At 42.0% G+C, this 25,528-nt stretch overlaps 1 protein-coding gene across 3 annotated transcripts in view; it reads left to right on the forward strand.

Annotated features, from left to right (window-relative positions):
* The window catches only part of BMPR1B (bone morphogenetic protein receptor type 1B), a 215,194-nt gene that overhangs the window by 167,696 nt on the left and 21,970 nt on the right, over nt 1-25,528 (forward strand). For all 3 annotated transcript variants that reach the window (XM_081925070.1, XM_081925071.1, XM_081925072.1), the window contains 3 exons: nt 9,884-10,043; nt 21,416-21,518; nt 22,949-23,051. In XM_081925070.1, the coding sequence (XP_081781196.1) occupies nt 9,884-10,043; nt 21,416-21,518; nt 22,949-23,051 (366 nt within the window). The remainder of the gene's footprint in view (nt 1-9,883; nt 10,044-21,415; nt 21,519-22,948; nt 23,052-25,528) is intronic.

Here is a 25,528-nt window from a genome sequence, read left to right on the forward strand (position 1 = left end):
GAATATTCATATCAGCTACAATAATCCGGGTACTACAAGCTGGCGTCAACAGCATGGGAATGCCTGAGCAAGGATATAGTTTTCAATGCACTCTGGAAACACCCAGCAGTGTGTTTGTGCCTTTCTAATCTTCAAGGGGGCATGCCACAGGATAGGTGTCACCACAGAGCGGGCTGCTTTCTTTACTATAATGAGATGAGGTTCGGCAAGATCTGCTGCAGATCTTCATGGTGATTCCCATAGGCCCATGCACTCCATTACAAACAGTGCTTACAGTGTGCATGGAGCACTCCATTAGAGCACTCCATTGTTACCTACCACACCCTCTGGAGGAAGAGTGAATTGCTTGGCATGGGTAAGGGGTAGATATCAGAAGGCCAAGCCCAGGCATTAGCTGTGTCTCTCTTTCTTGGATTTATCTGATTAATTTGTTGAGTGTGTAACAGAATCAGACTGAACTGAGTTAAAGTCCAGGCTAATTGGTTGTGAGTCGAGGCCCCACCTCCTGCTTCATTATGAAATAAGACACATGGACACCAGTGTTTTAGGTTAATGGGCTAAAAATGGCAACAACTTTATTGGATGTGAGTGGTATTGGCTTAGGCATTGGATCTGAACAGACTGTACTTGACTCTTTCTCGCCCTGCAGCAAGTCACACAAGGGTTAACGACCTGTAGGGGGAGCCTGTTGATGCAAATCAACTGGGAGCTCTCCCCTAGAGTCACCGGAGGGTTGTGCCATGGCCCTAGCCACCACCTGGGCATCGGACAGGAACCACGACCACTGGATTCCTTTAATGGAATACCCTTCAAGGGGAGGGGTAGGTGATGGCCACAACCTCCCCTCCAACACACAATGTATTTTCCAATGCCTAACCGCCAAACCTTACAAAATTGTGACGATTTGCTATGAGGTAGGTGAAAAACCAAATGGCTGGTGCCAATTTGCCAAGTGGAAAAAATTCCTACCAGGTCCCTTCAACAGGCGACCAACCAAGGTCCATAGCAAGGTCAGCTGTTGAATGCATGAGAATAGAGGAAGGGAGGGTGGGAGATCCGTGCGTGCAGGAAACAAACAGGCTGAGCCACGGTCCTGCATTCACTTAAGAGTGGCAAACCATGCCCCCCAGCCAGCCGGATTGGCTGGCTGAGGGCATGACATGGGCCCAGGACTCCTTGTGACGCAGTGGGCCATCCACGCCCCCTGTGAAGCGTGGGAAGCGAGACCTGCTCACAAAGCCTCCGGGAAGAGGAGAGGCTTTGCTTTGAAAATCTTTTAATGTCTCCAGAGCATAGTATGTGCTGCTGATTTCTGAAAATTAATGCATGGGCATTTATCTTATGGTGCTATATCTTGACCCCATTTTCAAACAAGGTCACGGAGCATTGCGGACTCGCTGTACGTTTATATGTTAACATTTCTAAACTGAGATATCCTTGTGCATTTTTAAGTGCCCTTGACATAGCAGTTGCTTGAAACCCATTCTGCACTTCTGCTACTTGAGTTGCACTTTTCGTTCTCAATATCCTAAATAAATGTTCATAGAATATGCATGTTTGATGTTTTTGTGGGGCGGGACTGCGTTAATCAAAAGCGATATCACTCTTTTTAAAAACAAATGCAAATTTTAAATGATTTGACAGTCTGCAGCATATTTTACGTAGTGTGTTAAAGTGAGTGCCTTCTCCTGCTTATTCTAAAAATGCAGATAAGTAGCTTTCAAGCACTGTTTGTAGTTTAATAGTTCCTGAAAGAAGCGTCAGCACATTTCTGCCTTGCCTTTTCTAGACAAAACAGTGTGATCTGATCTGCTGGCTTATACATAACTACTGATCTGTTGTCTAGAACAAGTTAGGAGACAGTGAACTTTGCAGAAAGAGAAAGTCCTCCAAACAGCATGTGGGTAGTTTGGATGTGCTGGCGCCTGTAGCCATGGCTCTCACTGCTCTGTTGCATTAATTAGGAGCAGAATAAGGTCCTCAGACACAGCTAACTTACTGTCACTGAACTGCTCAGCTTATGAATATGAAGGCAACCTGAGTTCAAGCCAGCAGTGCTAAAACAGTTGCACGTATCAGGATAATTGACTACATTGTACTCTCCAGCTATAGACATCTCAATACTGTATTCGGTGTAGACTGTTGTCATGGTATTTCCCAATGTTCTAAAGGTGGTGGATGGGTTGTTTGGGTCCCATGGCTCTGAGTTTGGGCATGCTGTTGGTTTCCCCTGTGGGGACAGAAGATGAGGGAGGAAATCAAAGCATTGAAGCCCGAGAAGTGAGCGAGCGAGCGCACAGTATCCTCTAGTCCAGAGATTTCCAAACTGTGTGTCGTGACAGGTTAGTGCATCAGCTGCAGCGTGTGGCGTGTATGCTCCCTGCTCTCCACCCGGGGCTGGAATGGCGTTAGTTTAAACTTTGGTTTGCTAGTAAAACTGAATTACTATGTTGTGAAATGATGCATGTCTACAGAAGTGTGTCACCAACACGAGCAGTTTGGAAATATCTGCTCTGTCCTTAAAGAATGCACAGGCAGAGCTGGGCAAGTAGAGACTGCTTTGCTTCTTCCACTTTCTCCTTTTCATAGGATGCTACCGAGACCCCACTGCCCAGGAGAAACCACATGAAATGCAATGTGGCACCAGCACAAGCTGCATTCACCCTAAGAGCATCACCTACCACTCAGAATATCCCCCTTCTACACTACATGCACCATGGATGAAGACGGACCATGTGGTGTCCTATTGGGGACAGCATTTTCTATGGAAGCATGTGCTTCCATAGAACATAAAAAAGTTAAGATTAGAAAAAAATAAAAAAAGCTTGAACACTTGAAGCCACAAGTTGAAAACAAACTCAAAACCAAACGACATATTTGCTTCCATGTGTAGTGTACAGCTTCATTTTCTCTTATTCTCTTCAAGTAACTACAAGCATAGGGAGTCCCTGTTCTCAGTGGTATCTGTTGGAAAGAGAGGTTTATCTCTTCCTTCTCCAGCTGCACCCCCCCTGAAAATCTCACTCCCTTCCCAACAGCTATGAGGCTTGAAAAAGAGTTCCCACCCTTAGGGAAAAAATATTGTTGCATATAGGAATTGGAAGAGAATGGGACAGACCTGGCTTGCATTTCCCACCAATATCAACAACAGAGCAACACTGTCATATTCCCATTGGTTTAAGCTTTCCGAAAAACAGTAGCATAGCTTATTTTACAGCTGAAAACAGTGGGAATAATAGGGTCTGTGTGCATGGGTACTTTAAAATGCATTTGAATATGTATATGTTCTACACCTGATCCACACAGATTAGTCTTTAGCGCCTGCACATATTGCATACAACAGGGCCGTCTCACCTGTGACCTCCATGTATTGCTGGACTACAACTCTCATCATCCTTGACCATTGGCATTCTGGCTGGGGCTGATGGGAATTGGGAGTGCAACATCTGGAGGACATACAGAGTCAGCTATGAGGACAATTAAACCCCTGTATAAATGCATTGGGAGAATTATGCCTGCAGAAATAAAAGGAATCTATATTTCCATTTCCTTCTTCACCTTTTATATTTTGGCTAAAGATTCATCCTGGTATAGATGGATGTGTCCATAGTTCATATCCAATGAGGGAAGGAGTCATCCTAGTTAGGTCCCGCATTACTCTTTGGAATCTGTTCATGTAACACTGCAAAACAGAATAAAAATATACCAATTTTTGTTTGTAATTTATTACGATCATTTGAAGGAGGGCTATTTAATTTCTACACTGTTTAATATATTGAAAATATTTCTAAGTGCTGTGCAGAGTGTTATTCTTGTTGAGTATTAGCACTGACTAATATTGCCACACACCTTGGTATATCATACTCTTATGTAAGTACTATAAAAATGCCACTTAAAAAACAATCAGACAAATTTCCTTTGGCAAAAAAAAGAGCTCTGGACTTTAAAAGCTGCAGTGCGACAGTTCACATGTAGGTTCAGTGAGAAGCTTTTAACCCATCTGGAAATGGTAAGGAATGGTGAATGAGCAGAAAGCCAACCATTCTCTCTAATGTGAGGCTTTCCTTTTCCTTTCCCCTTTCCCCTCATGTAGTTCTGTGCCTGGTTGGACTATTTCTTGCTTGCCAACTATACAATCAAAGAGAATTCTAGGGGCCCAGTGGGGTAGGGGCAACAGCTGAACTGCATTAGGGCAACGACAGCCTGGGTTGCATTTCTTAACTGCTGAATAACAGATCACAGGTGCAGGATTAACCCAACATACGGAGCTCTGTTTTGTTAATGGAAGCCCCTTAGCAGCCGTAGTTTACTGCTTTGTCACATGGTTCTCCTCCAAGGGAGGAATCTGGCAAGGATATAAGAAGCCTACGGAAATTGAATGTAAGTAGAATAGGTCAGCTTTAAAAAAAAACCAACCCCCCCAAAAAAACCTTTACAGAATACTTTAGGGAAGGGGGAAAATGAGGAAGAATGAGCTTTTGAGTTTATCCTCTTTGCAGGGGTAGGGGAGAGGTTCAGTGGCTTTTTACAAAGGATCAGGCCTGGGCACACATGACCGGAGAATGCCATTTAATTGAAGTGCAACTACCTGTGGGGCTAAGACGATGTTATTGTGCACATCGCCTTGCATTTCTGTATTTTCACACAGGCCCCTACCCAAAGTGTCCCCATTCATCTGAGCCCTTCTGAGTCCTTTGCACATTGATCAGTTAGAAACCTCCAAATAGCACAGATTTCCCAATCACATGGAAGGTCTCCAGCCATGTTCAGCTGAACATAGTTAGAAGCTGCCTTCAGGCTTTTATGCTAAACACATGAAGGACAGGAGGAGAGAGTGTGCCTTGTGTGCAGGGGACATTGGGGTGGGGCCACACAATTAACCCTCCTGTGGTCAGGCTGAATTCTTGAATTGGGCTAGTGGTTTTCTAAGGGGCACAGGAAGTAAGGGCAGTTGGGGCACATGAAGCCTGATGTCCTTGTAGACATTTCTCAAACAAATGTAGGCTCTCCCCATGCATTTGTTGTTTTTCCCCCTGTGATGAGCGAAAGGTAGAGGGATGGGGAAGGAAACCTAGAAATCCAAGACCTCCCACTTTTTCCTAGTTAAAAAGACCAAGCAATGTCTGAACAGTCCTCATGAATCAGCTTATATGCCCAAGCGGTCAGGCTCAGCTGGTTTTATAGACCTGGCTATTAATACGTTCCTATTTTAGAATGGTTTCCTTCCTTAAGCTTCAGATAAGAGAAGTTAAAGGGAAATGTTTGCGTGTGCAAAAGCAGAAATAGAATCTTGTATAGGTTATTCCCTTCCCACCCACATCTAGGAGGGACATGGGTGGCACTGTGGTCTAAACCACAGAGCCTAGGGCTTGCTGATCAGAAGGTCGGTGGTTTGAATCCCCGTGACGGCATGAGCTCCTGTTGCTCGGTCCCTGCTCCTGCCAACCTAGCAGTTTGAAAGCACGTCAAAGTGCAAGTAGATAAATAGCTACCACTCTGGCGGGAAGGTAAACGGTGTTTCCGTGCGCTGCTCTGGTTCACCAGAAGCGGCTTAGTCATGCTGGCCACATGACCTGGAAGCTGTCTGCAGACAAACGCCGGCTCCCTCGGCCTATAGAGCGAGATGAGCGCGCAACCCCAGAGTCATCTGCAACTGGGCCTAACGGTCAGGGGCATCTTTACCTTTACCCACATCTAGGAATGGATGAATTTGTTGCTTCTTGGCCTTTTGGCTAATATCAAGTGCAGTGCAGTTAGTAGATAGTTGACACAGCAATTTTTTTTCCTAATCAAAGGCAGGGCTTTCCCTCCTCTGAAATTTGTGGCTTGCTGCCAAAAGACCAAATGGATTCCTCTGTATTCTTGTTGGAAGATTCAGAAGTCAATGTGCTTCCACCACTGCGAAGCTTAACAGCTGTTGTGCATTTCTGAAAAGCATAAATGTGTTTGTACTGTTTTAATTGATTGAGCAAATTACATAGTGTTGCTCCTTGACCGCAGGTTTATTATTGTTGTTCTATGTTGTTCTATTGTTGTTCTATTTAATTACCATTTCCTTTAGACACATTTTCTGCCCCTGAAACAGGTTCCATATCAAACTGATACACACAACCACTCTCCTTCTGGTTCCTGCTCCCCCCCCAAGAAAAAATACCATGGAGATCTTTTACACACACACACACACACACACACACACACACACACGGGAATAGAGTTTGTGGGTGCCAGACACTTAATCCCTGTACCAAGCAAATGCTGAAAGCTAAGTAAGTTGGGCTAGTTTCCTCATGACTCAATCACCTGGGAGATGAGCCATTAGGAAAACAAAGGAAAGGTGATGGCCCATTGAGAAAACAAGGGATAAGGCTCTGTGCCAGATGGCAAGTGGGTGGGATCCCTCTTCCAACTCTTAGATAGAAGACAAAGGCAAAGAGTTTGAGTTGGCTGTGATGTGATCTTGAGAAAAGAAGGTTGCAGGCTAGTTAAAGGTTGAAAGCTGGAGGGAAGGTTAGAGTTCAGTGGTTGATTTCTGCTTGGATCCAAGGCTGCACCCATGGGAGAAGCAAGACCCTCTTGTAGTAGTAATGCTGTGAATCCCTCCATCGTAGTCTCAGGTTGTGTATAAACCATATATTGTAAAGACACCACAGTCTCTGCTATGCCTCATTATGAACAGGAAACAGGACCCTGAGTTATGAACAGGACCCTGAGTTAAGTGCCTCAACCCCTAGCATTCCACTTGCTAAATTGAGGACAGATTTTAAAAATAAAATTCCTAACCCCAAAATTTCATTTTGAATATCTGACATAAGGTGCCTTTGTTAAGATCGCTTCTCAGTTTTATCATTCCATGAACTATGGAGAGGTAGCTAGCCCATGCCTTATTCAGCACATGATCGTTGCCAATGAAACCTTATCAGTGAAACTTTTTATTTTACTGTCCCTCTCAGAACTGCTTTATACAGTTGGCTGTGGCTGTGGTTTCAGAGGGATAATTTATTGCACTTTCCTTCTGTGCTGCTGTTCTGTCACTGATTGGTTGCCAACAATATCCTGTGGAAATTCCTTTATCTGATGCCTGAAAAATATAGGGAGTTAAAGCAGTTAATATTTCCCTTTCCCATAAAAGCAGTCATTTTTTAGGATGTAATTTGACTTGTTCAGATATAATCAGGCTGTTGATTGTGCTCTCGTGCATTCAGAACTACAGCCGGGGACTTCCTGATATTGTATAATAGAAGGAAATACTTCAGCAACTGAAAATTGTTCAACAATTTGGTAATTTTTCAGGAATGCAATGATAATAATAATATTCTGTGTTAAGATTCCTGCACTGACCCTTGGGATCTCTTCCAACTCTACAATTCTGTGATAGGAGACAGTATCGATCCCCATTGATTTAAATGGGAGATACTTAATTTCAAGTTAAAACTCTCCCATTTAATTTCACAGGATGTAAAACATGTCTAACTTTGGCTGGACTTTGTCCTAAATAATTTTATTTACACATTATTGTATATTATTTATAACTTCTGCCTGGAACATTTTAAATAGTTCACTGTTTGTTCATGAATAACAACGTAACTAAGTAATAAGAGCCAGAGAAGAGAGTGTGTGTGTGTGTGTGTGTGTGTGTGTGTAGGGAGAGAGAGAGAGAGAGAGAGAGAGAGAGAGAGAGAGAGAGAATGAAATTGCCCCAGAAGGTAGATAAATTTAGTTATAAAAGTATCATGGTGTGGATGAAAGAAGACTGGTATTTTTATTCTTCTTTACTATTAATATATTTTATTTAGCTCTGTTGCATCATGAGCCAGATGTCTGAAACCTCTGCCTAGAACATTTTTAAAAGTTCATTCTCTGTCCATGAATAACAATGTAACTCAGTCACAATCCTAGCTTTGTGCATATCTGCTGAAGAAAAGGGGGACTTGGTTTTAAAAGGCTCTGTTCCACTGACCCAGAAAGTGAACATCTGTTGATGCTGAATTTCCCTGTGTAGGCTGGATTTTAAAATATCCTAATCCAAAATAATCGAGAGAGCAAGAGAGAAAGCTTCTTTTTCCCCACCCAGAAAGAAGTAGTATAAAAGAAATGCTTGGAACCAAATGGTAATTGCTGCTCATAGGCTGAAGGCAATATGTGCTCAAAATCTAAAGTTATTATGGTTAAAATACCAAACAATTCCCCCCCACCACCCAAAGAAGCCAGAAGAATAATCTACCTGTTACTGTGCCCTGTATTGAGGGACAAATGTTTCCCAGCAAAACATTGAACAATGCATTTAGAAATAGCTCATGCTACAGGCCTTTCTATCTGCAGATCACCATGAAGCTTTCCACATCTGAATGTTCTTAAGACATTGAAAGCCACTTTCACCAGCCATTCACTTAGAAAACTAATGGGGTAGGGGAGGCTAGAATGGGCCAGTTTCCAACATGGGTCTTGCAACACTATGAATCCTCTCCTGCAACCTTATGGTATCTGGGAGAGTATCCCAGGGGCCATGTGATGAACTCTTGAGAGCACACATCTCCTCTCCTTCTTGGTGGCTCCTCCCAGACTGTGGAAGTCCCTCCCTAAAGAGACTAATCTGGCTCCATCCTTGCTGTACTTCTTTCTGACAGCAGGTACTTGTCCCAACAGATTTTAATGACAGTTTTTAAAGAAAGGGCTGGTGGGTTGATGTTTACCAAGTTTTTAATGGTTATTCCCCCCCCCCAACAACAACAACAACAACAAATCTTTATTGCGGTTGTAGACCAGTATAAGTTACATTTCCCCATGTGCCATATTTTTCGCTCTATAAGACACACCTTTTCCCTCCTAAAAAGTAAGGGGAAATGTGTGTGTGTCTTATGGAGCGAATGCAGGCTGCGCAGCAATCCCTCTTGCTGTTTTGGCTTCAGGGATTCAGAATATTTTTTTTCTTGTTTTCTTCCTCTAAAAACTAGGTGCGTCTTATGGTTGGGTACGTCTTATAGAGCGAAAAATACAGTATTTTTAAGTTGTTTCTATTTTAGCTGTCAGCCGCATTGAGTCCCTGTCAGGAAAAAAAGGTCGGATATGAATAATAGTAATAGTAATGATAATGATGATAATAGGTAAGGGGGGTAAGACTTTGTGCTGACCATCAGGCAGTGGCTGTTTCTACCTGCCTTACCCCACCCTCCAAGCCCTAGCCGGCTTAAAAAAAAAGTTGCTGCCACAGACATTATGTGTAGGCGCATGAGTGGAAGGTTTTGAATCATGGCGGTTGGGAAAGTGTGTGTGTGAATTTCAACAGTGCCTAGTTTGTTTTTGGTTGCTGGCTTGTTAATGTTGTTAATATTGTTTTGCGAGTTACGAATGCTGCGGTGCTTTGTAAATCTTATAATACGACTTTTGTTTGTACTGTTCAGCTTATTTTTGTAGTCGTTTTGTTAATCGTGCTTTATGGAAGGTGGTTGTTTTAGTGATGATTTGTAATTTTTGATTTGTCAATTATTCTACGTGATTTATGCCGTACTGTGATGTTATGTTATTGCAATTCGTTTGTGAGCCGCTTTGTGATGTCAATGGTCATTTTTGGCGTAGGAGACCTTATGTTTCTTTGTACCTATCCAGTGGTGTAGCGTGGGGGTGCAGGGGGAGCTGGCTGCACCGGGCGCAACATCTGGGGTTAGGGGGCGCAAATCCACGGGTTAGGGGGCGCAAATCCACGGGTTAGGGGGCACAAATTACTTGCCTTGCCCCGGGTGCTGACAACCCACGCTACGCCACTGTACCTATCCACACATGATCAAGCAAACAGTTGCTCACAAAGCCTTAAAAGCCTTTCGGAAAACCGCTCTCAGCCATTCCTGCCCAGCGACTTACCTTTTATTTCATTCTGTTTCTTTTACAGCAAACTTTCTAGACAGCAGGCCCTTGAGGAGTTCCGGGAAGGTGAACATGGAAACCAGGAAGGAAGATAGCGGGAGCACAGCAGCATCTCCTCCCCAGAAGAAGCTGTTTTGCCATTGCCATCACTACTGCCCCGAAGAGTCAAAAAACAACACTTGCAGGTGAGTGTGGGAATGATTAATCTGCGGAGTCTTCTGCCACACGATGAGGAGGGGGCATCCAAGAGCTACCTGGCTTAGATGGTTTTAGAAGACAGAGCCTGGAAGGAGAGATCTTTAAATTTTGTTAGCTGTGATAGCTAATCACGATATGATGCTGGTGTACAAACCATGGGGAAAAGGGTAGTTGATGACATGCCACACTTGTGGGCTTCCCAAAAGTATCTAGTTGGCCACTGTTGGGAAAAGGACAGTGGGCTATATTATGGTCTGAGGGCTTTCATGGAATCATAGAGGTGGAAGGGTGCAGGAATATGCAGTTGTCCCATACGGGGATCAAACCTACAACCTTGGCCTTATCAGCACCACACTCTAACCAACTGAGCATTCCAGCTGATGAATGAATGAATGAATCTTTATTTGCGTCAGCCATCGGCCATAGCAATAAAACAACAATATGGTATACAAAGAAAAGAAATAAAGAGTCAATTACAGTGGTACCTCAGGTTAAGAACTTAATTTGTTCTGGAGGTCCGTTCTTAACCTGAAACGGTTCCTGACCTGAGGTACCAATTTAGCTAATGGAGCCTCCCGCTGCTGCCGCACTGCCGGAGCACGATTTCTGTTCTCATCCTGAAGCAATGTTCTTAACCCGAGGTAGTATTTCTGGGTTAGCGGAGTCTGTAACCTGACGCGTCTGTAACCCGAGGTACCACTGTATATAAAATACATTTTAGGGTTATGAATCAATTGTCAAATAGTGGATCTTAGTCTGATTGCCCAAGCTAAAAGCCTTGCAACCTTTGCTGTCACCTGCTCGTCTAGATCTGCCAAGAGAAAGGACACTGTGGGAGTGGTTGGGCGACCCGGAATAGACAATAAAAGAGGGGTGATAATCTCATTCCTCAAGTCTTTATAAAGAGTGCAAGCCAGAAGGGCATGCGCCACTGATTCGGTACTGCCATCTCCAAAGGGACATAAGCGTTTTTTCGTCTGGAATCTGTTGGAATCATCCCTCAAGTACAGCCGAGGGCAATACATTCAATCTTGTGAGAGTAAAAGCATGCCTGTTTTTAGAATTGCTATGTTATACAGATAGGGTGCCAGAGAGTCAAAATGATAAGGTGGGAAATAGTCATACCATGGGCAAAATTTCCTTATTGTGCCAAGTTCTTCTGACGCTCGATATTATTTAGGCGCTGACAAATTAGACTCTTTGCTTTACTAAAACCCAAAGTGAGTAGCTGTTTTGGTGATAAACCACAAGAGTGAAGTTTTTGATAGACAATTCTAGTCCAGGTGCTCTTGTGACAATCTTGCAGCACTAGGGATATTAGACCGGGTGGATTTGAGTTTAGGCGAAGCCAATAGTTAAATGTCCTACACCAGATCCATAATTCTACCGAGAGAAGATTAGCCTCTAAGTGCAATGATGCATTTGGGACACAGGGTGGTACAAAGAAAATTTGCCATAAGAACTTTGATTGGAAAATTTCTGTAGATCCAAGGTGATGAAAGTTGGGTTTCCTGCACCAGCAATCCATGTATATTTCTTCCCCCTCCCCCCCCCCGGTTATTAACATTACACTTCTACTGGTTCCTTTTAGTGTTGCGCATTTCAGGCTAGTCTATAGCAGGCAGATTGGTCTTGCATGGTTCACTGTTTTGGGTTGTTTTTTTTACTGCAAAGAACAGTTGTGGGGCTCTTCAGAATTGGACCCATGAGGACAAGAGTTAACCTTTCCCTCCCGTACAATAGCCTTAATGACCCCCCATCACGTCACTACTTGGTATGGGACAGAACATGCAATTGGGGGCAATGCCAGCTTCTTCCTTGCACTAAATGACAACTGGGGACAGTTTTTGTTTAGACCTTGACATGGTCCCATTCATTATAATTTTGTCTTGATTATTCTAAGCTTTTATCTGTGAGTTTAAAAAATCCACTGCTCATTTCCAAACTATACAGTTCAGAATTCACTATGGCTAGACTCCTACATTCAGATAAATGTAGGTTGCCATTGTGCTTTAAACTGTTGATCACTTATTTCTGACCTCATCTTTCTAATGCCTTAAAAAAGCATTCACTTTTTTTTTTTTTTTTAGATCTCCTAGCACTTGCTAGCCCTCATGTAAGATAAGGTGGTAACCTTACCTATTCCTTTTGTGCTACTTCGTACTGAGTCTGGGGAATAAATACTCTGAAGAGTGCAAACATTAAAAGTTATCCAACTGCAAATATTTACTTGGTTACATAATACGCCTGGCTCTTTTCCAAGTGCCGCAAAGTGGCTGGCTAGTAATTTGGTCCCCCAAATGGCTGCTTTGCACCTTGAATTTCAGAAGAAGGGTGATTTGTTTCTTATGTGTGTGTGTGTATTTTGGGCTCAGTATGAATGACATGGGCTCTGGTAGCTTTCCAAGGCTGCGGTATTGGGTTTCCTTGTTGCCTTACATCACCACAAAGGATATGTAAATACTGTCAGGGTATCTGAAGGAGGTGGCGGCTACGTGCACAGGTGTTTGGAAGACTGATTGATTAACAAGGACCTTTCTGCAGGAGAGGTGAAACCTTTTGAAAGGGTTCCCTAAACCTAGGCTTGTAAAGGTTATGTTAGCCCCTCAGCCTTTTGAAACTTTAACCGTCTCTGTGAATATGTCGTGCACCTGGGGGAGTTCCAAATAGACATTTATTTGCCATGCTTTTATGAACATCTTTCTATGAGGAACCTTTGATGTTGTCAGAACACACAACGTACCCCCACTCTTTAAAGAACTGAAATATATATATAGTTTCAGTCATGGCGTGGCTTATTTTGGAGAGCTGGCCACATTCTTTGGAGTTTTTTTCCCATACACCACACATTTTAATAGTTATTCAGGTATGTGCAGTGCTGTGTGTGTGTAAAAATGAGGAGTCGGCACTCATATCTTGATGAATTATAAAATGCCTCTCCCATTGCTCCCTTCTTCCTTGCCCCCCCCTTCCCTATTGAATTTGTGACAAACTTTTTAAAAGCTGACATTTAAAAATACACAATAAGTAACGTTTCATATGTGTAATAGGTGAAGTTCATTACTTTGAGTTATAAAGAATTAAAAATTGAGAGTGATGGCAAGGGTATACCAATTGCAAAATGGCCGCTGTAGGATGCGTGGTGCAGCACAACATTTCCGCCATGGGGGTGTGGCATAGCACCTGCCCTGAGATCTTGTGATGAAGGACAATATATAAATTAAATAAATAAATAAATAAATAAATAAATAAAGGCACAAAATGAGAGAGTCGTTGCTGCTTGCCCCCTGCCCCAACTCATGCTGGCCTTGATTATGGCAATCATACAATATTTCTGCACATGCGCACACAATAGTACCATAGTACTGTACCACAGTATCGTCAGCCACACTCCCTCTTGCATCCATGCACTCAGCATATACATAAATAGGTATCTCCTAGTCTCTTCCTCTCACGGGCTACACATAGATCTCTCCCTCAATCCAAGGGCACCTCTCCTGCACATTGACCTCGCAGACATCCCCCCTTTTCTTTCACATGCACACAGAAAACATCGAATTTGCCTCTCCTTGCCTTCCTCCGTCACTCACCCCCAACAATTACATACCTCACACAAATTATACATGAATAGCGCTCTCTCGCTCTCTCTCTCACCCACCCACCCATCCAGTGTGGTGTAGTGGTTAAGAGCAGTAGACTCGTAATCTGGTGAACTGGGTTTGTGTCTCCGCTCCTCCACATGCAGCTGCTGGGTGACCTTGGGCTAGTCACACTTCTCTGAAGTCTCTCAGCCCCACTCACCTCACAGAGTGTTTGCTGTGGGGGAGGAAGGGAAAGGAGATTGTTAGCCACTTTGAGACTCCTTAGGGTAATGATAAAGTGGGATATCAAATCCAAACTCTTCTTCTCCTCCTCCTCATCCTCCTCCCCCAAAATCCATGAAAGCTCTGCCCTGAGCCAATGGAAGCACCTGCTATCAGCTCCACCTTGCTGGCAGGCAACAGCAACTTGGAATGTGTAGGGATGCCTCCACTCCCCCCCTTTTTTAAAAACAACAACAAGCAAGATCCAGCATTGGACAATGGGAATGTCTGTCACTTGCTGGCAGGCAGTGACGGCCTCAGCTTGTGGGGATAGCCCTGCCTCTTCTCTCCACCCACTCTTCCCTCCTTCAAGTTGGCTCCAGCATGGGAGGAAGGAGTGTCTGCTGCAGGCATTCAACAGCAGCCTGAGCATACAGGCATAACCCTGTGGCTCCTTCCTTGTGTACCAATCCAAGTTTTTGGGGTTTTTTGTTTTGTAATTAAGCCCCAACATAGCAGTCTGAACACTCTGGAGTTTTCCACCAGGATAAAAAACAAAACTGAGTACGCCTAAAAGTTCTGCAACGGGTGTGAATTTGTCAGCTGGCTCTACCTACATTAGTTCACTGGCACCTACATTAACCACCAAGGTTAAAAGGATAGGCTATGCTAAGCCGAGGAACTGAGTCAGATAGGGTTTTTTGTTTTTTGTTCTGCATACAGAGCAACTAACCTTTGACTCAGTGTGCTTTCTTAAATGCCCATAGGCTTCAATATGTAATGTGGTTGCCCACACAGCTGAAGAAAGATATTGGCTGCTTAGCACATTCTTACTTGGTTTCATGGGTTCAGCAGCTGAATTACTCTGACATTACCCCCACCCAAAATGTGCATCAGATAGGTTTGTAAGAAATGTTGTATATATCCAGCTGATATCACTGGCTGCTGACATTCAGCAGTCTACATTCCTTAAGGAATTTGCAATCTCAATTAGGTGTGGGAAACCCACCATGGAAGTGGGTTGAATAATGGATGTGAATGTTATGTGTATAAGCAACAACAGCAACAATATAACCTATGAGAGGGAGTGGTTTAGGTTGCGATTCTGATCCTGCTTACCTGGGAGAAAGCCCCCAGTGAGTTCAATAAAACTTACTTCTGAATAGATATGGTTAAGATTCTCTTGTTAGATCTTATACACATCCAGCTTTACATTGAATTTACTGATACAACAATTTGTAAGAGGTATAGATTTAGGTCAAAAGTGCCTGGTCTGACGAAAGGTTCTTCATCTAAGGAACATGGAAAACTGAACCATAAGAGCTAATTTAAGAAAGGTAGAAAGTAAGAGTGGGGAACCTGTGGCCATCCAGATGTTGTTGGAATCCTAACTCTCATCAACTCAAGCCAGGATGAAAGCTGTAATCTAACAACATCTGAAGGACCACATTTCTCACCCCTGGTTTAAAGAATATATAATTCCGGATCTAAACTATCAACCTCATATCCCGAATGCACAGCTATGTAGAATAAATATTCATTCGCTCTCCGTCATGATATCCTGTAAGTATTTTGCAAAATAAGGTAGTGTTATATATTGTAGAGTAGATGATTTCTGAATTACAGCATTGGTTCATAATCACTTGAAACTGAGAGCTGGTTCAAACATTCAAGGGCAAATTTGTAAAATATATATTGTCACCTCACATCAAATATTAAGACAGTGCACAATGGTATATTGAAGCACAATAAAATGTAAAACAATACAACCCTAACCATTAAAATGGCTGGCCAAAGATCCTAATTCATTTACATGAATGTGTGAGAACATGAGAAGACCCATGTCTGATCAGATCACATGTCCATCTAGTCCTTCATTGTCAACCAGATTCCTATTAGAAACTGCAATCAGGACCTTAGTTTAACATCACTTGTCGGTTTGAACCCAACATCGGGTGAAAGATTCCTGAATTCCAGGGGGCTAGACTAGATGATCCTCATGAACCCTTCCAGCTCTAAGATTCAAGATTCCCAGTAACTGATATTTAGAGGCATGCTGCCTCTGATATTTGATGTTGGACACAGCCATCATGGCTAGTATAAGTCTGTTAGGGGAAATTCCTCCTGAGATTTTGTTTGAATATCTGGGCTGGGAAAGGCGTTCTTTGACCAAATTTAGTAGTTAAGGTGCTGTGACTTGTACAAAAAGTGGGCCCTTCTCCAGTAAAGACATCTGCTTAAACAGCTGCAAAGTGGCTGGCCCACTTCCTTTTCTTTTGACATTTAGTAAAGGTCTGCATTAAGATCAGCTCCTTGGACTGGGCAAATCTTTAATTAAAAGCATCTTTGACAGCAACGTCTCTCAGCATTTCCGTTACAAACCACATTTTTTCAGGTGTTTTCCTTGGCTGTAAAAATTCACTCTCGGCTGAGAAACATGACACACCAAACCTTCTGCTTTCTTAATTATCTCATCCGAAAGCTGCACTGTAATAGAACATGATGCAAAATATGGGTTGAGGTTTAAGTAACATGTTTATATTTTGTCTCTTCCCCACTTACTCTCTTGAAGCTAAAAAAAAAGTGTGGGCATTATTATTATTATTTGAAGATCAGGCAGTTTAGATATAATAGTCCTATAAACCATGATTTGAGAATGAACTCATATCTCTTCTCCCCTCCTCTCTTGGTTGCATATCCTAGCACACTTGCTGGATCCTCACCTTGTCGTGGTAAGTGGGCTTGCACGTTCCTATGATCCTTGTGAGCAAAGGCCCCAGGAGTCCTATACTCCCAGTAGGGTCACCCAAGGTGGTAAGGTCAAGGGGGAGAAGCTAGACAAAGAATGACCCAAGAAGTCCTCAACAGCAGAACGCACAGAAGATAACAAGCAGTATGTTACAACGGCTATGAAGGCAGATGAAGGCTGTAGCAGATAAGAATCTACCGGTCGTCATGACACTCATGCCATTGGAATAGAGCCTTTCTGTGAAGACTGTGCGTTGGAAAAGATGAGGCTGAGAGGAGATGTGATAGCCATTGTCAAATATCTCAAGGGCTGTCAGGAAGATGGAGCAAGCTTGTTCTCTCCTGCTCTGGAGGATAGGACCCAAATCAATGGCTTTAAGTTACAAGAAAGGAGATTCCAACTAAACTAAACCTCCTTCACTAGAGGTTTTTAAGCAGAGGTTGGATGGCCATCTACCATAGATGCTTTAGTTGAGATTCCTGCCTTGCAGGGGGTTGGACTAGATGACTCACAGGATCCCTTCCTACTCTACAGTTCTATGATTCAAAGCTCCTGCCTGACTTTATCTGCAGTTCAGAGATGCTTATCATTGGTGGATTTCTGCCCAGCATTTGTTCCTCTCTTTGCGCTGCTTCAGAGGCTGACAGTTTGGTGCCCTTCAAGTGTTCTGCACCATAGATCTCATCACTCCTAAGTATTGGCCATGATGGGGGAAGCTGAGGGAAATTGTAGTCTAGGGCATCTGTGTGATACCTGATTACCTACTCCTGTTTCTTCATCTGATACAGTGGTGCCTCGGTTTACGAACTTAATCCATTCTGGAAGTCCGTTCTTAAACCAAAACCGGTCTTAAACCGAGGCGCACTTTACTTAATGGGGCTTCCCACCGCCGGTGCCCTTCCACTGTTTGGATTCCATTCTTAGACCGAAGTAAAGTTTGCAAACCTGGACACTATTTCCGGTTTTGCGGAGTTCGTAAACAGGAGTGTTCTTAAACCGAGGTACCACTGTATTGTGAAAGTCCGTATCTCTCTCCTCTTGGAGAAGCTCATTGTCAAAACTTCATTGGCAACCATTAGTTGATTGTGTCACTCATTGTTTTTGTTTTTTTTAAAGAAGTTTATTGTTATCCATTGTTTTTCACTGTATCCCTCAATTATCCTTGCTCATTGATATGGATGAATGGCACCATGCAATTAAACAAAATGTAACATAATATAATATCCCGCCCTAATGGATGCCTTTCCGTCTCTTCTTGGCAGTGCTTCCTATCATTCTTTTCCTGAGCCTGAGCAATGAAGTCATAATGGTTGGTACCCAGAAGGACAATTGTCTTACTCGAATTACCCAAATACATTGCATTAGAGCACAGTAGGAGTAATTAGGAATTGCCTGCTTCTTTGCGCTACATAAATCGCTAATGTTTCAGAAAAGGTCAGTTGTACCAAAACTGCACATACACCATACATTTAAGCACACCTCTCCCCAAAAAGAAATTGATCCTCGGAATGGTGGTATACCTCTTATGGAGCTACAGTTCCCTTTTTTTAAAAAAAATTATCTTTATTGATTTTCATACCCACAGATACCCACATATATACATAGAAAAACAACATAACTAAATTATAAGAGAAAAAAAACCACAAACAAAAACAGACATGTAAGTTATTGACTTCCCTCCACCTCGGTTTTGGGTTATGTAGTACAATTTTTCCCGCAGTTTATCTTTAAAGCTCCTGCATGTCGTAGGGTTCTATGAATTTTTAAAATCTGCTTCAATATATGTTATAAATTTGTTCCATTCCTTAATAAACTTTGTTTCTTTCTGGTCTCTAATTTTTTGTGTTAATTTTGCCAATTCTGAATATTCAAATAATTTACTTTGCCAATCTCTTACCGTTGGGATATTAATTGATTTCCAATTTTGGGCGATTAAAATTCTAGTAGCTGTTGTTGCACACTGGAATAAGATCTGGTCCTCTTTCTTAATTTCATTGCCAATCATTCCCAGAAGGAAATTTTCAGGTTTTTTAACAAAAGTGTGTTTAAACATTTTTTTTAATTCATTATAAACAAGCTCCCTGAACTTCTTGATTTTTTCGCAAGTCCACCACATGTGGTAGAAACTTACTTCCTTGTTTTTACACCTCCAGCACATTTTGTCTCCATTCTTATAGATTTTTCCTAGTTTTACGGGGGTGATGTACCATCTGTACATCATTTTTTCCATGTTTTCTCTTAAGGCAACACAAGCAGTAAACTTCATATCTTTATTCCAGAGCTTACAGTTCCCAACACCCTTAACACAACACAGGATGCCCACCCTGTGGAACACCCTCCCATCAGATGTCAAGGAAATTAACAACTTTCTGATGTTTAGAAGACATCTGAAAGCAGCCCTGTTTAGGGAAGTTTTTAATGACTGATGTTTTAATGTTTTAACTCTTTTGTTGGAAGCCACCCAGAGTGCCAGATGGGCAGGGTATAAATTATTATTATTATTATTATTATTATTATTATTATTATTATTATTATTATTATTAACAAACTACAGCCCTCACAATTCTTTGGTGGGTGCAAATGTGCTTTAAATGTATGGTGTGTGTGTGTAGCTTAAGTTTTCAGGATTCAAATATTTAATCTGATTATACAGATATTTTGCCCATCCTTGGACGTAGCTGGCTGGGGTTTCCCCAGCTGCTCTCTCACTTCCCTGACTCCCCACCCCCTACCCCATTTTTGGCTTCACATTTCTGGTTTTTAAAATTTGATTTTTAATTTCAAGTGACAAAAAAATACCCAAAGCAGAGCTTAGTTGGTTGTACAGAAAAGAAATAAAAAGAGCAGCTGGAGCTGTAAAGGACTGTCTGAGTTTGTCTGAGTTTGTATAATCCCACTGGTTTAGATTCTTAGGTGTATTCACTCCCGGGTATTTAAAGTTGATCTTACAGAGATTTGGGCCAGTTGACTTGCGCCAATGCTGTTGTAGGTTTGATGGGGTGTGTGTATCGGAATTGTTCTTAAGACTTGGTGAAGTTTACGGTGAACCCAGATATCTTGCCATATATATCAAGTTGGTCCATAACAGCAGGTAATGAGGTTTCAGGATCAGAAAGGAATAGCACATCATCTGTGAACATATTGATAAGATGTTTCTCCCCCCCGCCAATAATTCAAAAACTTTAACATCATCATCTACTTTCCTAGTTGCTGTTCCTGCAAGAGGAGATGTGGAAGTTTAAGATTAAGAAATTACCAACATTGTAGTAAACATAAGGAATGCTTTATTTTCTTGGCTTAAGAACAGCAACTGAAGTATGGTATTACCTTGAAGATGGAGGATAATCTTTTCAGGAGGAAAGTCAGAAAACAGGCATCCCTAAAATGTAGCTAGGGATGACATTATTAAAAAACAAACAAACCACAAACCTTTATATTTCTGCCCTTCACCACACCCATTAAAACTGCAATCCTATATACCAGGTGGTTCAATTCCAGTGATTGTCCTTTCTAGGTGGTTGTTCAATTTGACTTAATAGGATTTCCTTTGGAATAAATGGCACAAGATTTGGATACAACTGTTCTTGTGGGTGCATTGTTACCACTACTGCTACTACTACTACTACTACTATTACTACTACAATTTATTGCCTGCCCTTTACTCCAATGTACCAGGTACAGCAATTAAAACACAGAGAAAAGGTTTGTTCACACATTACACAGACCACGGGTAAAAGCTGTCTCTACACATGTAAAGAGTCTACATTTGTTGATGTGTACAGCTGTGTCCTCAGGGGCACAGATTGTACACTTGAATGCAGTGTGTGGAAGCCCTTAATATTAGCCATTCTGGACCTACATTTTATTTTATTGATGCATATGCCACTGTGTCCCAGTAATTAATATGTATGCTTGAAATGCCTAGCGTAATCAGACCTCCACAAATCTTGCTGCTCACAAATCTTAACATGAAGAACACAAGGGATCTCCTCTTCCTCTCCTCTGAATTGCAGAGATAGATAAAGACGTGCGGCTGCATTTTGGAGCAGGTCTAGGTGTATTTATTTCCTTAATATTTATTCTCCAAAGATGTACCCTGTAAAATATTTAAGTTAACTTAAAATAGGAATAAAAAACAACAATAGAATATGAGAACTGCAACAATACCAAAAGGATATCGTAATGAGACAAAAGCAATAGCAGCAGAAATATATGCTAAAAAGATGTTACTCTGCAAAATGTTTCTGGGGGCGAAACCGCACACACATTTTCTTCCCATCTAAAAATAATGAGCAATGGGGCCAGGCAGATCTCCCAAAGGAAGCGGTAAAGCTCCAGAAAACTTCTGCCTGCTCCAGAGGTCATCACAAGAAGAAAATGCCTTTGCCCAGGTCCTCTGGCATTTGAAGGGACCTTTCATTCTGCAGTCTCTCCACAAAGGAGTAGCTCAAAGTGGCTTTTGACAGCACTTCATCAAACGATTGCATGTTGTACTGGGCTTTGGAGCAGACAGAAATAGCACAAGTACTGCTTGCTGTTTCTGCCTGGTCCAAAACCTGTGACTGTGACAACCATACAGCCATATACCTTCAAAGTCCTCTACATATTCCAGAGGTCTCAGGAAAGGGGAAGGGTGACCGCAAATAATAGCTTACTTTATAGCATGCACCTTAAGAAAGCTTTGTTTTATTTCCCTTTAAGGATTTTCATAGCAGGGTAATCTGTGCATTGCAAGCAAGATACAGGAAGCTAATAATAATAAGTTTCTGATCAAATACATTTGTTTCTTTTCTTTCCCCACATTCAGTACTGATGGCTTTTGTTTTGCCATGGTAGAAGATGAAGACTCTGGAGGGCAGACTTTCACCACAGGCTGTATCGGGTTAGAGGGTTCTGACTTCCAGTGCCGGGTAAGAATATATTCTGATCTAGATTTGGTCTTTAGTTTTAGCTGGGAGTCAGATGTTGTTGGACTGCATCAGCCTCAACCAGTGCTCAAATATGATGGGAGTTGCAGTGCAACATCTGCAGAGTACCATTCTAGTACCCTAACCTTACAAATAGTTAGGAATGGAGATACATAGTCTGTTGCCTTCCTCCTCCAGGGGAGTTGGAATGCAAGTCAGGCTGTGAATATCTTTGTAAGCCTTCCCAGTGGTCCATAACACAGGTAAGCAGAAGTCAGCAGAGCACTAACAGGTTGGAAAGCCCAGCAGTAATCCTCATTTTGCAAGACGATACCATCTTTCTTAGAAGTAGCGTCCTATCACAGGCAATGGGACCCACTTTGAGGTACAGCGTTTTAAGAATGGACTCATAATGTTTCTGTGCTACTTATTTAAATTCCCATCTCAAGAGCTCAGGTGCAATATTTAGTGCACAACCGTATACATGTTTACTCAGAATTAAGTCCACGGTATTAAGAGAGGCTTACTCCCTAGTAAGATGTTCAGGACTGCTGCCTTAATGCTTTAAATGAAGGTGAAGTATGAAATGTAATTGGGGTGAGCCTGATTCATTTAGCCTTTGCATCTACCCTCCTTACCCCGTGTGCTGGTTTGTATACAGGAGTTTCCTGCTCCCGATCCCCTTTCTCCACGACATAGAATGCTTCCATTGTACCAGGTCAGACAATTTTCAGGTCACCAAGACATTTGTCCCTACCTCTGTTTTCCCATATTGCCACCCTGTGACAACTTGCCCACATACTGATTGCTCTAAGAAAAATGAAGAGGGGTTTTCTAGATGCTCATAGTTTGCAGGACTAGATACAGACCTATGTTGTCACCCCTCATGTAAAGTCCCCTTCTGCATTAGGCTCAGAAGCAATATACATGTTCAGAAAACCCAAACAGTCGTGTACCATTTCAGGTTAAAAACAGTATATTTGAATTCTTGTTCACTTGAAAAACAACAGCAACACCTTCTGTGAACATAGAAAGCTAGCAGAGAGAGGAGGAGGCTACAGCTATTGTCCCTTACATACTAATTTTCCTTGTGCAGGGCTTTTTCTGTAGGCCTTCAATAATGCATTTCCCCCACATATTCTGAAGTTGTCTAAGCCTAGAAGAACAGTACAATTTGCTTTCTCTAATTATGTTGAGAACCCAGATTTAAGCTTTGCCCTCCATCGAAAAATGAAATAGTAAAAACTACACCTGTTTATTAAACTGTATCTAGGCCTAGATTCTTATATAGTTTAAAAGGAATTGTCATCTAAGTTTTTAAAAAGCACATTAAGGTGTTAGCACATGCATGGTTTTTCACATCTGAAAGCTTTCAGCGTTTCTAATGCCTTTTGGATGTGGACAAAGCTGCTCATAACCATTATCTGTTGCAGGACACACCACTGTCCCAACCGAGAAGATTAATTGAATGCTGCACAGATCAGGATTACTGTAACAAAGATCTTCACCCTACGCTGCCACCACTGATAAAAGGAGGTAACGAAAGAGGCAAATCTTTAATTTCCATTCTGCATATTGCTTTTCTTTCTAGAAAACAAAAAACTGCAGATAACATTTTCAGTGCCAGTGGCAACATTTGCAGTGTAAGCATTCCGGGCGCACTGCTTGCTCACCCAGCTAAAACATTTCTAAGATGGGTTTCCGATGAAAAAAAGATTTGTTGATGCTTCAGAGTGAAGAAAAAAATATCATTCCATTATACATCCTAAAAACACAATATTTGTTTTTATCCAGTTATTTTATTGGTTAATGGGATTGGGTTTGAGTTTCTCAAAGCAGAATCCATTTTCTAATTCTGATTGAAGCTTTTTTACCTCGAAGTAGACATTTCCCCCTGAAAACGTTTTCAACTGTGTGAAAATTTATCTCTTAGAAAATCCTATTTGGTGCCTTTTTCCCCATTAACTTGATAGATAGATAGTGATGTGTGGTTTCTCTCTCTCTCTATCTATCTATCTATCTATCTATCTATCTATCTATCTATCTATCTCTATCTCTATCTCTATCTCTATCTCTCTTTCTCTCTCTTGCATAATACTAGAAGCCAGGGCCCATGTAATGAAGATTCAGGGTGGGGGCGGGGGGGGGAGGGTGTACCTCTTCATGCAGCACATTAATTGAATCATATAATTTTCACCTTAAAGATGTGGTGATAGCCACAAACTTCAGTGGGTTTAAAATGGGATTGAATGACTCCATGGAAGATAAGGGTATCAATGGCCATTTGTCATGACCTTTGTATGCTACCTCTAGGATCAGAGGAAGTATGGGCTCTAAATCCTGGTTGCTGCAAAACAGCAGCAGGAGAGTGCTACGGACCTCACACCGGGCCCCTGAGTTTCCCACATGCATCTGGACTAGATAGGCATTTGGTTTGATCCAGCATGATTCTTAAGTTCTTGTTGCTTAAGTTGCTGCATTAGAACTGTTTTGAGAGTCATGCCTCCCTGCCCCAGGCAGTGCTGCTGCTTCCTCCCTCTTGGCTCACCTATATTCATCATCTACTCAGTTAGGAATCATTCAGCAAATGGGTTGATGTCGTGATGCTTCATAGCCAATCAGATTTGGCTGCCCAGTGACATATGTGAGTGCTAAGTAAGGCTGTAGTTTTAACCCTTCTCATCTGGGAGTAATCCCCATTGAATTCAGTGGGACTTGCTTCTGAGCAGACAGCATTGGAAAATGACGTTTCTGGTTCAAGTGCTATAACAGGTACACCAATTGGGTTAGTGGAGACAGGAATATTTAACTGTAGCCCTGCAGTTGGGACCTTCCAGCAAAGAAGCTGATGTTGGTGATGGTTTGGAATCACCTAAAGATGGGGGGGTAGGTCTGCGGTCTCTTAAGTCCTCATCAAATTCAGTAGCTAAACAATTAAATGACAAGATTAAATCTACCAAGATTGAAGCATGACCTCTGGCACCAATATGAATGCTTAGGAGATGGAAGTGTCATATGGAGGCAAAGTGCATCAAACCATAGGGGCATTGGTAAAGTTCTGTTACAATAAGGGAAGGCAATTGGTTGAAGCTGCCCTAAAGATATTTGGTAGCAAAATGCTTATCCAAATGCTCCAAGGTGTTCAAATTTAGGGCTCTGATTAGAACGCCATTAAAGTTTTGGAAGCTGTGCAGAATATTTTCCCCAGAAGGTATATTCTCTACTATCAAGAGTATGAGCATCTCTTGTTTTGTAGAGAACCCAGGTGGCCAACAATTAAGGCAATAGCAGTCTGTGCTCAGTTAAAGTATGTTTAAGAAATTGCTGCTACGCCTATTGAACATTTTCCTGCCTTGTACTATATGGAATTGGGCAATAAACAACTCTGGAAAGCAGCTTGTCAGGCTGTTTTAGACTATTAATATTTCCCAGAACTGAGCTCTGCTTTGACCTTGAAGAAGTGTCAACCAAGGGATTGGCTCCTCCGGATAGAATCCAGAAGGGACCTGCAACTAATTAGAAACACCAAATTTTCCCCTTGGTTGGAGCAGACATGGTTAGGATTGCAACTTAAATTAATAAATGCCCAATTTCTCAAGGAATGTTGACAAATTGCCATAAAGAGGACACTTTCAGCACTGCTACTGTTAACAAAAGCCAGTAGTAGTTTTGGCTCATTTCTGCATAAATTCAAGACAGGCGACTGTCCAAGAGAACATACAAAGAACATCTCATTGTCACCCTTTTCCTTATTTTGGAAAGTACCTTACCAAAAACTATTTTCTAACACGAGTGTATTTCTGTGGGCATGTGAAAAACAGAATAGATGTTGCTTTTGATTCAGGAGTCGTATGACTAGGGTCACATCTCAGGGGATGCTAAGGTCTAAGGAGGTCTTCCAGCTGTAGGTCAGAGGTGGTTGAACTACAAATTAACCCAGGCACAGAGGTGATGTCAGCAAAAGCGGGGACATTGTTCACTGAGAGTGCTTTTCTGTGCCTTGAATGTGCTAG

This window comes from Podarcis melisellensis (genome assembly GCF_964234715.1).
Source record: "Podarcis melisellensis genome assembly, chromosome: 9".
Taxonomy (NCBI): domain Eukaryota; kingdom Metazoa; phylum Chordata; class Lepidosauria; order Squamata; family Lacertidae; genus Podarcis; species Podarcis melisellensis.